This window comes from Phyllopteryx taeniolatus, chromosome 11 (assembly GCF_024500385.1).
Source record: "Phyllopteryx taeniolatus isolate TA_2022b chromosome 11, UOR_Ptae_1.2, whole genome shotgun sequence".
NCBI classification, from domain to species: domain Eukaryota; kingdom Metazoa; phylum Chordata; class Actinopteri; order Syngnathiformes; family Syngnathidae; genus Phyllopteryx; species Phyllopteryx taeniolatus.
Window position 1 is genome coordinate 13,231,885 of NC_084512.1, and position 15,853 is coordinate 13,247,737.

The 15,853-nt window shown below is 41.4% G+C and overlaps 1 protein-coding gene across 1 annotated transcript in view; it reads left to right on the forward strand.

The window, feature by feature from the left end:
* Nucleotides 1-3,456: 3,456 nt before the first annotated feature.
* Nucleotides 3,457-15,853, forward strand: part of kcnk12 (potassium channel, subfamily K, member 12) — a 32,656-nt gene continuing 20,259 nt past the window's right edge. Inside the window, exon 1 of the mRNA XM_061790948.1 lies at nt 3,457-4,180. Within this exon, the coding sequence (XP_061646932.1) occupies nt 3,841-4,180 (340 nt within the window). The 5' untranslated portion in view covers nt 3,457-3,840. The remainder of the gene's footprint in view (nt 4,181-15,853) is intronic.

The following is a 15,853-nucleotide window of genomic DNA, read 5'->3' on the forward strand; positions in this document are numbered from 1 at the left end:
ATACATTTAAAACTAACACAGAAAGTATTAAATGAACTGACATAGATGTAAATGAAGGACATTTTCGTTTTAAATATAGTTAATTATAGTTAGTTTTGAAAACATAAACTGTCGTTTTAGTTAGTTAACATTTTTTTAAAAACATTCTGTTTTTTATTATATTTTGGTGAGGAAAATGTTTTTCAATTCTAGTTTGTTTTTTCATCCGTTGTTGTTTACTATAACAACCTTGTTTGCAGCGGTACGGTGGACGACTGGTTAACAAATGTGCCCCACAGTTCTGATGCATGTTTATGGAATGTGGGAGAATTATACGGACAAAAACCAAGCATGCAAGCACGGGGAGGCTGGAGCCAAGATTTTAACCCAAACCTGAGATTTGTGAGATAGATGTTCCCCATATAAGCTGAATAAATTACCTCCGGAATACATTAAAACTGCAGCTATTGTCATAAAGCATTTTGAAGGGGTAACAAATGTGCACTGGACCAGATCCACTTTTCTTAACGTAGTTTTTTACAGAGCAACTTTTATGTTTTTTAGCAGGTTAGAAAATTCACATGAAGCAAAATAACGATGCACATGATTTTCTAACCTTTTTACTCGCCGCTATTTAACATAAGTGACTTCAAAACCTCTGTGACAAATTACTTCTTGTAGGGTTCTACCTAAGACTCAGAGGACTGTTCTGGTTAAATTGGCTGTGTCAAGGCAGATCTAAATCAATAAACCCTAATTCAGTTTAATGTGACGACGCAAGCGTTTTGTCCTACGTTTCCATTGGAGAACTTCATGGAACTCTCCAGATCCCATTCCACCATTGAACGTTGCTGTCTCCCCCGAGTGTTTCGAGCATGACAAAGGATCGGTGCCACCTTGCGTATGTCCTAAATGACGGCGAGGCTGCTCTCGCTCAGCAGGGTGGAAGGAAATCCCTCACTCACTCACTCATTCGGCTGCTTCATTTCTCAGTGTAAGAGCATTATGTGTCCTCCCTTTTCTCCTCATCATTATTCAGTGGAGGGGCTGCTCTAGCTGCTGCATTTTGAAGGAGAGCCTCTCCTCTGTCTAGCCCACATGTCCTCTGTATCTCCTGTAATCGGACGGTTACGGCGTGCAGTGATGGTTCTGCTTACATCACTGAAACAGCTGTCGTGTTCGGCACTCGCTGAACGATGCGACTTGCAAGTGGGTCCATCTCGGCAAGTATTGATACGTGTCAAAACCCGACGCAGAGACTAGTCAACTACTGAGCTAAGAAAATTCTAATTCGATACCAGGTTACTTTGATAGACACTCTGGTGTCTGTGATTACATTATGATATGTTGGAAAAATAAACAGCAATACGTAAGTAATAGTTTTTTCACATAACACCCGAATAACCAGATCCATCAAAATCATGTAGAAAAGAGACAATGTTTAGAGCTGTTTGGAAAGGGCAGCCCCTGTCAAAAGACACTTGAAAATTATTAGATTTTAATTCCTTTTGTCACAAGCATTTGGGGACAGTTTTAGTAGAAAAGTAAACTATAAGTTTGAAAGCTCCAGTTCATCAATGCTAACCTTATAGGTCTTTGTATATATTTTCAGCACTTCAAACATCCATCCATCCATCCATTTTCTGAGCCGCTTCTCCTCACTAGGGTCGCGGGCGTGCTGGAGCCTATCCCAGCTGTCATCGGGCAGGAGGCGGGGTACACCCTGAACTGGTTGCCAGCCAATCGCAGGGCACATAGAAACCAACAACCATTCGCACTCACAGTCATGCCTACGGGCAATTTAGAGTCTCCAATTAATGCATGTTTTTGGGATGTGGGAGGAAACCGGAGTGCCCGGAGAAAACCCACGCAGGCACGGGGAGAACATGCAAACTCCACACAGGCGGGGACGGGGATTGAACCCCGCACCTCAGAACTGTGAGGCTGACGCTCTAACCAGTCGGCCACCGTGCCGCCCACTTCAAACATATTTAATGTATTTAGAAACAAAACACGGATATCTGCTTAGAGCCTCTTTCAATACAAAAAAAAGTTACTTTTGGGACACTCAGTATGCCAACTTATCTTCATAACCTTAACAACTGGAAAAAAAACATTTAGGTATTACACAATTTTTTTTATCAACTCAACTCTTAACTCAACTTTTTTAAATAAAGCACTTTAAAAAAACACAACTACAGCTGCAACAAATAAGATGAGTTTTAAAAATGGTCAATTAGTTGTGCAATTACAATAAAGTTTCTTATAATGTGTCAAAGTGCACATGTACAGTATACTTCACAAGTTTGGTTTAAAACAATTTAACCTCTATAGTTGATGCCGCTTATCCTCACTAGGGTGAGCTGGAGCCTATCCCAGCTAACTTTGGGAGAGAAGCAGGCTACACCCTTCAGTGGTCAGTGATCGCAGGGAACAATTTAACTTTAAAATGTAATTGATTTTTCTCTCACTTATATTGTCGCTCATCTTCTGAATTTTAGAAGGAGTGGGTTGAGTTGATTTATTAAATCCTGGAATGACCTTCCTCTCAGTGCACGTTTGACCCTCCACATAACCCTGAAAAGAAATTACAGAGGGTAGAGAGGGTAGGGATTGGGGGTTTATAGATTCACGTTTTATATGAAGGGGGAAGCGATTTTCATTAATGTTGTGTTGTGAATGTTTGGTGTTTCCGTTAATCCATAAACAGTCATGCAGCATTTAAATGAGTAGATAAATGTTCTGCTGATATGGAATATCTTTCTAACCAAATGGCTCACTACATCAGCATCAGTACTTTAAGTCAATGATTTGAATTGATAGAGAAAGTGGCCGCGCACTGCCAAAACAAGTATGTCACTCTTGCTTTACAATCTGTTTTGATTTTTCTAAACCAATTCATTAACTTAAATCAATCCAGCCACCTAATATGCAACCCGACTGAGCACTCGTCCTCTCCTTATGAAAGAGACTCCTGTAACATCAAAAGTAGACTTTGTACTTGAATTGGCTCTGATTTTCTCCCTAAATTCTCCCCAGTCACACAAAACATACTACATACTTGATCATATTGTTTATTGTATTGTACCCGGGCACATAAAGCCCCACCCCATGCACGCCCCTGCTTTTGAAAAATCACAGCGTTTTGATACTTTTCAGGGGAAAAAAATAACAATTATGCGGTATTATAAATGCAAATTTGAAATATTTTTGCCATTTTGAACAGTAGAAAGGGAATGCTATCATATAATAGCGTCAAGCTTCCTGCAAAACTTTGAAACAGCTTATTGGGCACATGATTCACTTTCCCGTGTGCCCGCGGCTAATAGTGTGCTCTGACCTCCATGCAACAAAGCTCTCGAGTGAAATAAATACTAATTTAGGTCTACTCTCATTCAAGTGGAGAGATAGTAACGTGGAGTAAGCTCGCCATTTGCGCGCCAATGAGCCAGTGTGCAGTCTGCAGCTCCCCACGCACGAGACTGTAGGAAAGATTCTTGGTGCAAGGCACGCAGCGGAAAGCTCTTCCATACTCAGCTTCAGTTTTCTTTTTCTTTTTGCTCGTTTGGATTTGGGAAACGATTGCGGGCGGCGATCAAACATGACACTATGCAGCGCCGGTGTCTTTTCTCTTGAACTCTTGCTCCTCGGTCGGTCTTTTCAAAGTGTTGAGTTTCCCCAAGCGGAGCCTCTTTGATGCCCACTCCACTATGGGACGGGGTGCCGGGGTACTTAAAGGAGAGGCATCCCGGGGACGTGCAGTGACGGCGGTGCAGTGAGCCCTCCCGTCCCGCATCTTTTGATGCCTCCTCCGATGTGGAGCTTGTTGCTGTCCCACGCGCGAGTGGTGCTGAAATTTGGATGATGCCTGGCCCGCGTCTGCAAGGCTGCCGCTCCCTGCACTTGAACGAGGACAACGGCCGCTTCGTGCTGCTCGCAGTCCTCATCATCCTCTACCTACTGTGCGGCGCTGCGGTCTTCTCGGCCATCGAGAGGCCCTCCGAGCTGCGGGCCCACGGCCGCTGGAACGGGACGCTCCGCAACTTCAGCGACACCTTCAACATCAGCCTAGGGGAGCTCAACTCTTTCCTGCGGGAGTACGAGGCTGCCATCGCCGCTGGGATCCGGGCTGATGGTCTCAGACCACGATGGGATTTTACAGGGGCTTTTTACTTCGTTGGAACTGTGGTGTCAACGATAGGTGGGTGTTTATTGATCTATGATTTATAATCTATTTGCAGCATCAAGTCATTTCCTTGACCCTTGCATCCTGAGCGGTTTACGTTCAGTTGTTGCAGTTTAGCGTTGCATTTGGATGCAGGGACAATGGAGAATATGAGTATACTTAACAAACCGTGACATATTTAATAAGGAATTGTGTCACATTAGCCTATTGTGTGTGTGTGGTGGGGGGGGGGGGACAACAACAACAGCCATCAAAGAACTAACTGCCACACAAAGAAGGAAGCAAAAATTCAAGAGGCATGTGTCCTAGTGCCTCTCTGTGGCATGAGCATAATACTGCAGATCAACTGAGGACATAGATACACTATATTACCAAAAGTATTCGCTCACCTGCCTCGACTAAGATATGAATTTAATTGACAACCCACTTAATCCGTAGGGTTCAATGACATCAGTCCATGTCTTAAACTCTTCTGGACCCCGGAAACTGTCCTGAGAGTACCCGATTTCGTCTGATCTCGGAAGCTAAGCAGGGTCGGTCCTGGCTAGTACTTTGATGGGAGACCACATAGGAAAATGAGGTGCTAGGGTTGGGCAGTAGGCCAATCACCTGCTCCTGTAAAAACTACAGCTTATTGAAAACGCAATAATGTGAAGAGTGCATTGACACTACCAAAGGTTTCAGTGATGCTCATTTCACTAATGAAATGAAATGAAATGAGAGCTCTGAAAAAAAAAGAAAAAAAAACTCTTCTGGAAAGGCTTTCCACAAGGTTTAGGAGTGTGTTTATGGGAATTTATGACAATTTTTCCAGAAGCGCATTTGTGAGGTCACACACTGATGATGGACGAGAAGGCCTGGCTCTCAGTCTCCACTGTAATTCACCCAAAAGTGTTCTATGGGGTTGAAGTCAGGATTATGCAGGCTACTCAACTTCATCCACATCAAACTCTCTCATCCAAGTCTTTATGGACCTTGATTGCGCAATCATGTTGGAACAGGAAGGTGTCATCTCCAAGTTGTTCCCACAATGTTGGAAATGTCCAAAAAATTAGCCCCTGAGCTCCAGTGAAAGGAACTCTGAATGCTTCAACATACCAAGAGATTTTGGAGAGTCAAACAGTTTGGGGATTACCCCTTCCTCTTCCTACATCTCTGTGCACCAGTGCACAAAGCAAGGTCCATAAAGACACAGATGAGAGAATTTGGTATGGATGAACTTGACTGGCCTTCCCAGAGTCCTGCCCTCAACCCGATAGAACACCTTTGGGTTGATTTCGAGTGGACAGTGAGCCAGGCCTTCTTGTCCAACATCAGTGTGTGACCTCACAAATACGATCCTGGAAGAATGGGCAAATATTCCCATAAACTCACTCCACTCCTAATCCTTGTTGAAAGCCTTCCCACAAGAGCTGAAGCTGTTATAGCTGCAAGGAGTAGACCAAAATCATATTACGCCAAATGCATTTAGAATGGAATATCACTTAAAATCATATGTGAGTCAAGGCAGGTGAGCGAATATGTTTGGCAATATAATGTACCTCTACATATTGCTGCATCAGGCCGAAACCTTCTATGTCCAAATTTGGTCAAGTTCATATTTTTTCAAATTGGTCAGTCCCTATGCGGGTATGTTTTTTTTGTGTGTGTTTGCTAAATGCCAGAATAATAAGAGAAGGATTTTTTGGACAATTTTCATAACTTTCTTCAAAGTCAGAAATGTAGATGCATTTCATTATAATTTGGTGCCATTGTCTTTAAACGTCATGACTTGGGTCAAACGTTTTGGATATCCTTCCACAAGCTTCTCACATTAGTTGGCAGGAATTTTGACCTATTCCTCCTGATAGAAGCCGAGTTTGTAGACCACCTTGCTCGCACATGCCTTTTCAGGTCTGCCCAGCAATTTTCAATATGATTGAGGGCTTTGCGATGGCCACTCCAAAACATTGACTTTATTATCCTAAGCCTCTTTGAAAAAAGTTTGGCAGTATGGTTCGGGTCATTATCTATTTGAAAGAGTCATTTGCACCAAAGCTTTTACTTCCTGGCTGATGTCTTTAGATGTTGCGAAAGTATTTCCACATAATTTTCTTTCCTCATGGTGCCATCTATTTTGTGAAGTGCACCAGTCCCTCCTGCAGCAAACAACCCGACAGACAACATGATACTCCCACCCCCGTATTTCAAATCAAAATGATGTTCTCAGGCTTGCAAGGTTCCCTCTTTTTCCTCTAAATGTAACGATTATCATAATGGCCTAACTGTGTAATTTTAATTTCCTCAAACCACAGGACATGTCTCCAAAAATTAAGATATTTGTCCCTGTGTGCATTTGCAAACTGTAATCTATCTTTTTGATGTTTCCTTTGGAGTAATGGTTTCTTCCTGGCAGTGTGAGAGTTCAGCCCATGTTAGTACACTACTTGTTTCACTGTGAATAATGACACACTCGTACCAGCTTCAGCCACCATCTTCACAAGGTCTTTTGCTTTTGTTCTTGGGTTGATATGTACCTGAACATTTTGGACCAAAGCACATTCATTTCTGGGACACAGAAACCATCTCCTTCCTGAGTGGTATGATAGCTGGATATTCTCATGGTGTATATACTTGTGTATAATTGTTTGAACAGATGCATGTGGCACCATCAGGCATTTTGAAATTGCACCCAATGGTGAAGCAGACTTTTTTCACAATTATCATCCTGCTATCTGATTTCTTTTGACATTCCCCATGATGTCACACAAAGAAGCAGTGGGTTTCAGTTGTCCCTAGTTCAATTAAATTCACCGGTGTGTCTCTAATTAACAAACATTATGTCAATAAACCAGAATCATCAGAATCAATCAGAAACTTCTGAAGAAATGTCATCAACATCTGGGTTTCCCCGAATTGTTTTATGGCATAGTAATCCTGCTGACTGTAAATTTCTGACTTTGTAAATAAGTAATGAAAATTTTCTTTAAAAAAAAAAAAATATATATATATATATATATATATATATATATATATATATATATATATATATATATATAATTCTGACATTTAGCAAATGGAAATAATTTTGGTAATCCTAATCCTGACCTAAAACTGGAAAAGTGTAGTCTGATGTCAGACAGTGAGAAAGAAAATGTGAAAAAGTTGATGTCTTTGTGTGTGTGTGTGTATATATATATATATAGACCATCTCCACACTAGAACCATAAGAGTAACAAAACAAAATCTATCTATCTATCTATCTATCTATCTATCTATCTATCTATGTATCTATCTATCTATCTATCTATCTACCTACCTATCCATTCATGTTGTAGTCGAATGAACCTGTGTCATGGACACACACACGCACGAACACAAAACTCAAGCCACAAATGACTATATTCAATATATCAATACAATAGCAATATTCATGTTGTTATTGACAGCTGTGGGCTTCTGTCCCATAGTCTCCTTTCCACTGCCTTACATACAGAACATAACATGCATTTTTTTTCTACCCCCAAATCATGTATTACATTTTGGCTGTGAGGGGCCTTTGGCAAGGGCCTGACATCTGACTCTGCCTGCCATTTGGAACAGCACACTCATCTCTTGCAATAGGACAGGCCAATACAATAGGACAGCACCCATGGGTGCAGTCTTTTGCCACATTTCCATTCAAACCAACTGGAATGTCATCGAGTGCCCCCTTCTGCATTCCCTCCCTAACCACCCCCTGTAACATTTACTTGTGCGATAGGTCAGAAAAGAGCAAGTGTCCCTCCCAGGATATCCCGCAGGCCACTGCTGTGGTGATGGCCTGCATGTTTGATGGCTACTACCTGATGCCCAATCTCCCACCCAGAGCATAAAGTTAAATGATGGAGGAGGTGAGCTCAGGTGATTAGGAGAGTTGCCGAACGACCTTGCCCGCTATACTGGATCTAGAGTATACACACAAGGATCCCCTTGAAACGAAGAGAAAAGTATAAAAGGTAACCCTATTAGATGTATTTACTTGACTCTGATCTCCTTCTTATGCACCTTCTACTTTTCTTACATAAAATACAAACAGAAAGCTCCAGGGCAGTGCATACACTCCGCTCACTGAGACGGAAGCTGTCTTTCTGTTTGTGTGTGTCTGCTTAGAATCCTTTGTACTCCATTTGTCGCACACGCTTCCCCCCGACAAACAGAACCCATAAACTGACTCAGCCGTCTCTGTCTGGCGGGGGGAAAAGAAGGAGGTGATTCGGAGGTTCTCTCCAAAGTGTGTTTCATGCGCTTGCATGGGTTTTCTGTTTGGATTGCCATCTCGCTTTGATCTGCAAACCACCCCCAACCCTTTTGGCTCATGTGCGGCATGAGCTGCTGATATAAAAAGGGATATGGGGCCTCCCCACACAAGGTGTTAGTTATCACAGTGGCATCCCCCTGCAGCTCTAGACAATCCTCCCAAGCATTTCCAGCTCCCACTCTGTTGTCATAGAGGATTCAGTTCCACAGTGATTCTCGCCATCATGTGGCACACAGTCTGGCTGTGAAGGATGAAAGTTTGCCTACATTTGGTCAGCCTACACTCGAGCTGGACTCAGTTTCTTTGCCAAGATGGGGGAATACCGCAGATCACAATCGCTGAAGAAAGGCCATTTCTGCGAAAACTGTCACAATACGGGCAAATATTTTTCAGTGAAATAAGCATCGCTGAAACATTTGGTAGCATTAATGCACTCTTCACACTCACCCTGTGATTCACTGGTGACCGGAACAATTCATGGATAGATTGATGGTTGTGGTCATTTTTCCTTCATGCATCCACCCACACTTCGTTTGACAACTAAAACACAAAGTCTAGGGGTGGGCTAAGGAATTCATATTTAGGGGTGTCCGTCCGATGAAGAAGAAACGGCTGCTAGTGCAAGCTATCAGGACATGCGGTTAAAATCACTCATGAGTATGTTCACTGCGTAGTACATCCTTCCTTGCACAAACAAATCACTCATTGTACTAGTACATCGCTTCTTAGCAGATCACAAACAAAGAAGTTCAACGAACAAACCACTCATGTCTAACAGATCACGAACGAATCGCTCTTAAATTCTTCAGTTCCTCAGTACACCAGTACACCAGTTCACTGAACGAATCACTCAATTCACTTAAGTCCCTCCCCCACCTGCACAGCGCTGCCTGACGCTGGCTGCTCATTGATCATTCACCGTTGTGAGTGACAACGCTGGTGAATCGCAAATCACATGGCAGTACATTTAATGAAGTCCCGCCCCCGCCTGCACTCTGGCTGCTCCTTGGTCATTGGCCGAAGATTCAGAAGTGAGTGACAGAAGGCTTCAGCAGTTCTGTTTCCGCTCCCAGCCGACTCGCCCATCTCACGGCGCCGGGCGGTGGCCAGGCTAAAAGAACGAATCATTTCATAAACTGATTCAGATCAGTTCGTTCACTAAAAAGATTTGTTCTTCTGAGCGAAACGTTTGCGAACGAAACAACAGTACCCCACTCCAGCACTTCTATCCAGCAGCGCCCGGATGTCATGCAGAGCCCACGTAATCACAACAACAGGTTGCTAAGTTGCTAACATTGTAGCAAGCAGTAAGAGTGAATGTTGCTTGCTTAAAGTCGTTTATTGACGCTCCAGTTGAAGTTCACTGTAAAACTAAACAGACATAACAAAAGAATTACACCTACTACTAACTACACCACTTACTACCTACTACTTAATTACTACTGTTGCTCATTATTGTTCTCCTTTTGAGGAATATCACTTGATCAAGCCTTTTCTAACATTCCACACTACAAAATAAGTAAATTATGTATAATTATTGCTGAAATCCGATTGGACCGATATCGGTATTGGCCAAAACTCAAGGCTGCAATATCGATATCGGATCGAAAGTGAAAAAGTTGGATTGGGACATCCCTGTTCATATTTTGATGCATAATGTTATCTCTTACTCTCACCAGACTATATTGTATTATGGTAATCATGAAAGAAGCGTGTGTTTTGGGATTTGGTTATATCATATTATAATACTATAATATATTATAAATTTATGGCAATATATTGTATTGTACTTTTCTACCAATTAATCCACTATCACATAATCGCTGCACTGTGATATTGTAAACGTTATTGACAAACTATTGTGAAAATGTCGTAACCATCGGTCACTCTGCGATCCTCACTTCAAGAAAACTCAAAATTTTTCCATAATGCTAAAATAGGAGCTTAAATATTGTAAATGTTTAAAATTAACCTCACAATTGTAGTTAATTTTCTGATAATTATAGTAATTATTTTGTCTACCCCTTGCATATGAACACTTGCAAAAGCCGGACAAGACTCTGGAGCACCTCTGGGTGTCATCTTATCACCTAGTCACCTCAGTTGTGGTGGAATTATAGATGCTTATATTTTTATTTTATGCCACGTTGATTTTAGATAGGAAGCATTTGGTTACAATGGAAGAGTTCTATCTAATAAGTGTAATAGACCAGTCTTAAAAAAAGATGATGATTTGCTTTAATAAGCTGCAATTACTAATACATGCCTGATGTTCTTTTGATTCTTAATTACTTTCCAGTCAATGATTCAGCATACTAGTTGCATTGCCATGAAATGCAGAACATAATAATGACACCCAATGAGAAACTATTCTCCGCAGAGACAACTATTTAATGTATTGGCAGTGAATCTTGTGTTCCCCCTAGGATGAGTTAAAACTGGCATTCTCTCTGGTCCTCGTGGCAAGCACATTGCTTATTTTCTGTAAAAACATCAGCTAAGGAGTCCACCAGGGTCCCAAACAGTAACTAATAATTACACCCCCTAATTCTGCAAAAATAATGACGATCGAGGCCTAGTGAGATTTGACTTTGACAGAGAAGTTAAGATAAAGACGTGTTGTCAGTTATATCAGGGCAGCAGCTCGATGTAAGCAATTATACTTCTTCAATTTCACCCGGTTCTCTCTTGACAAATGTAGAGCGATATTCAACGGAGAACAGGTTTCTAATGAATTCGGCCACGGTAAATCACTAATGATGCATCAGTAGCACGCAGGATGCCCGATGGAGCTAGATTGCTTGTTGTTCATCTATTGCAACTGCTGGCTGTAGCATAGTCTGTGTAGCTGAAAATGTGACAACTTTTGACTATTACTTGTACAATACTCAGTCAGAAAAGGCGGGATTTGTTGAACACAGTATCTGAGATGTGAGAGCAGAGAAATAACTAAGAGAATCAGTCAAAGACTTTTATTTTTATAAAAGTTCCAGTAACAGGTATGTTTATTCTACAGCCAACTCATTTGTGTTGCCCTGCCTTGGATTACAATTCACTGTTCATTAAAGGGGCTGCTTAAGTGTGTTCTGTAAACAACATTATTCTATTATTATACAGTATCTGCTATTTATAACCTGAAACTGATTGATAGATGATGGCTCCCAATTACAGCAGCTCTCCAAATCTGTGTATGGGTCTCAAGATCTAATTTTGGCTAATTTTAGTGCTTCGGTGGCATCCTAGAGATGTTCTTTGTTTTTTGGTCGAAAAGTACTCAGAGTAGGAATCAGGTGTGCTTGGGATGAAGAGGGTAAAGCCAATTAGAGTAGTTTCCGTATCATATTCAGCGGCAGGTTTGTACATTGGATTATTGTCCTTCCTTTGTTTGCCCCTGGCATGCTAACGCTGCAGACTCCATCACACTAGTTATAGCCACCCACACAGAGAAGTCCCAAGTGCAGACAAAGAACAGAAGCACAATTCAAAAAGCATAGAAAGACTCACTGGCCACCTTTCTACCATCCAGTTGCACAGCATGCCAGTCAGCTGAAGTAAATGCTGTAATAAAGTAATTAAGGTGGTCTCATCGGGCTAATGGCTCCCACTGTGCACTTTATGTTCACCCAGCATGCGCACGATACCGCAACCGCAGTATATAGCGTTTGATATAATGATGTGTAAATTATGATTTATAGTACTGACTTTGAAAGGCAAAATCATGCAAATACCTAAATGGAAATATCTACTTAACTGTGGCATAAGATGACAAATAAATGTAACTTTCAACTCTTTGCTGTGCTTTCTTGGGCTGCAAAGAATTGCTTGTATTGCATCCCTCAAACAAAGCGCTAAGAGGATCCTTTCATAAAGATGGATATTGAAACAACTTGACACGGTTTAAGGAAATTAGATTCTGGCATAGTTTGACAGTACAATAAAGCTACTTATCATTTACTGTATATTACAGTATAATCATCCATCTATCCATTTTCTGTACCGCTTATCCTCACAAGGGTCGCGGGCGTGGTGGAGCCTATCCCAGATGACTCCCTCCGAGAGGCGGGGTACACCCTGAACTGGTCGCCAGCCAATCGCAGGGCACATAGAAACAAACAACCATTCACATTCACATTCACACCTCCGGGCAATTTAGAGTCTTCAATCAACCTACCATGCATGTTTTTGGGGTGTGGGAGGAAATCGGAGTACCCAGAGAAAACTCACGCAGGTACGCGGATAACATGCAAACTCCACACAGGCGGGGCCGGGATTTGAAATCCGGTCCTCAGAACTGTGAGGCAGATGTGCTAACCCAGTATAATCATAATACCAATAAAAATAACTGGCCAAATAAAATCTGATATAGTACATAGTATTCTGAGTGAAGCCATAATTGCACTAGAATGCCAAAGAGCAACTATTTCACTGTAAAAGTTAAGAAATAGTGCCAAAATAAAAATCCTATGTAATGTGTATATGATTTATAATCCTTCATTTAGCAGAGACATCACAGTTGACATCAACAATAGAGCTCACATAAGCAATGTAATACACATTCATTAAAAGCGATGAATTGGATTACTCAATTCACGCTTGCATGACACGGGCCAAAAGGAAAAAAAAAAAACAACTCTTAATGGGTTCGATGTACGGTGCTCTGAGGTCACAAGACAATGTGACCTCAAAGTGAGGAAACGTGCATTTTGGCATTCAAGTAATTTAGTAGGTCACATCATGACTCGTGTTCTGTTATGATTAAATGGTTTGGTGGTTCCTCGTTGACAATAAAGCGACTGTGTGGTTATTGCTATTGGTGTTTGTGATTTTATAATGTGGTTTGTGATAGGTTAATTTGCAATCCCAGACACCATTTCCATATAACTTTAAATTGTCCTCATGCAAGTACATCTGCTCCTCCATCTGTCTGCTTTTTTATCTAAAATCAATCCATTCTTTGATTGTCAAGGGTTAGCTAGAGCCTACCCCAGCTGACTTGGGGTGATAGGCGTAATACATACTCGACCGGTCGCTGGCATACAAATAGACAAACAACAATTCTCATTCATCCTCTGGACAGTGAACCAAACAAGCATGTTTTTAGAATGAGAAAAGAAGCTGGAGGACCCAGATAAAACACACGCAAGCACGAGGAGAGCATACAAATCCCACACAGGAAGGCTGGAGCTCAGATTCCAAGCCAGAAATTTAGAACTGTGAAGTAGACATGCTCACAACTCGACTACTGTGCCGTTTGCTTAAAATCCATCTCTGATAAAATAACAGTGGTACCACTTGGTTCAAGCTACGTACCAGGATGCTGGTCGACCTCTGGGTTTTCGGGATTAAAGAAACAATCCATCAGCAAATGATGGAAACAGATATAGTCCAATCCAAGATCAACTTGCTTCCATCGTCATCCATCCATCCATCCATCCATCCATTTTCTGAGCCGCTTCTCCTCACTAGGGTCGCGGGCGTGCTGGAGCCTATCCCAGCTATCATCGGGCAGGAGGCGGGGTACACCCTGAACCGGTTGCCAGCCAATCGCAGGGCACATACAAACAAACAACCATTCACACTCATATTCACACATACGGGCAATTTAGAGATGCCAATTAACCTACGATGCATGTTTTTGGGATGTGGGAGGAAACCGGAGTGCCCGGAGAAAACCCATCCAGGCACGGGGAGAACATGCGGGGCCTGGATTTGAACCCCGGTCCTCAGAACTGTGAGGCAGACGCTCTAACCAGTCGTCCAACGTGCCGCCCGTCCGTCGTCATATCTTAATTAATTGACCAGCCAATGTTTTCAGACAGGTCTAAAAATAAGTTCAATAATATTCAATCACACTCTTGGGCAATGACAAAGCCGTAATGTGAAGGAGATTTACATCATAATTTGTAAATTGTCACCCATTTTTTTTCAAAAGAGAGTTAATATTGGAAAACACACCCATATAAAACACTTTCACCTTACCTTTCTTAACAAGTCAGGTGACGACGCCTGGTGATGCACGATAAAAGTATGGGGAAACCGCTAGAATCTTACTGCTTTCTGAACTAACTTATGGTGTAAAGGGGATCGTGGCCTTTTGACGGTCCTGTACGAACGGCGCTCAGTAAACTATACTTTGCGTAGGGGGAGTGAGAATAATGCTGTAATTACTGTTTTTTTCATTTTATATTTTTTTTATTTATGGCCAAGAACTGATTTTCATAGAAATATTTACTGTAATTATGACTTACCTGCAAATCTAGGTTACCTCGCAAGCCACCATCATAGGAACAAAATACCATCAATCGAAGACCCCGTATCTTTACATTTGCCTTGTCTGAATACCCCTTGTTGAGCTTAGCCGTGCTTTCGGAATATGTGCTGCAAAAAAAAGCAACAACAAAGGAAAATCCTTTAATGCTCACTGAACAAAGGTCTCATTAAGGAGACTGAGGTCAAGTGTGATATGCTCATGTCTTCATAGTGCACAATCAAGTGTTATAAAAAAAAATCCAGAGGAAGCAAAACACATACCTAGAGTTAAGGCTGCACAATTAATACAATTTTAATCGTGATGGTGATTTTGGCAGCCACGATTAAATGAGCCTGATTGTCGGCGATGTTTTACATTCAAATGCCGGGACTGCTGCATATGAAGAGTGCTACATTTGAAGCATTGTTGCAACCTCATCAGCAAGCCACCAAGGGGGCGAAAGCATGGTTAAGGCTTCATTAAACTCCGACGCTCCAGTGCCAACTTCAAAATAAAAACTTAAAATGCCATTGATGTCCAATGTAGTAATATATGATGCTTTTATTTTGAAGTTGGCCCTCTCAGCACGTTGGCAAAGAGGTGGCATGTCACAGTAAAACACTATGAACAATCGTTGTAGCGGCTGCTTTGACTTCAACGTTTTGGCTGGCCTGACCGCAATGAAAAAACGCCAGGAGTAAATACAGAGGGAAATCACGACTGTCACGTTCTTTGCAGTTTGTGACCCTGCACGACTGACCAATGCTCAAGCAGAACAACGGACACGCTCCCTTAACAATTCACTATATTAACTACGGGGATCTTCAAATGAAAAATGAGTGCTTGCAGACTAAAGTTATTTCGTTTTATCCATTAACTGTATTTCCTTCCATTAAGTCGCAATTCGTGATTGTGCTTTGTAATAGCACATTTATTCAGTTAGTCATTGCAAAAGTAGATTTTTTTTTGAAGAATGTATTTTTTAAAATGATCATCTATCATTTATTCTTATGTAAAGAATCATTTTGAACTGAAAACTGTTACATATTGTTTGTTAAAAAGTAGTGCAATAAAAATTTAACATTTCCCTAAAATGAGGGACAACCATGATTAATAATCGTGATTACAATATTAATCAAAATATTTGTGAATATTATTG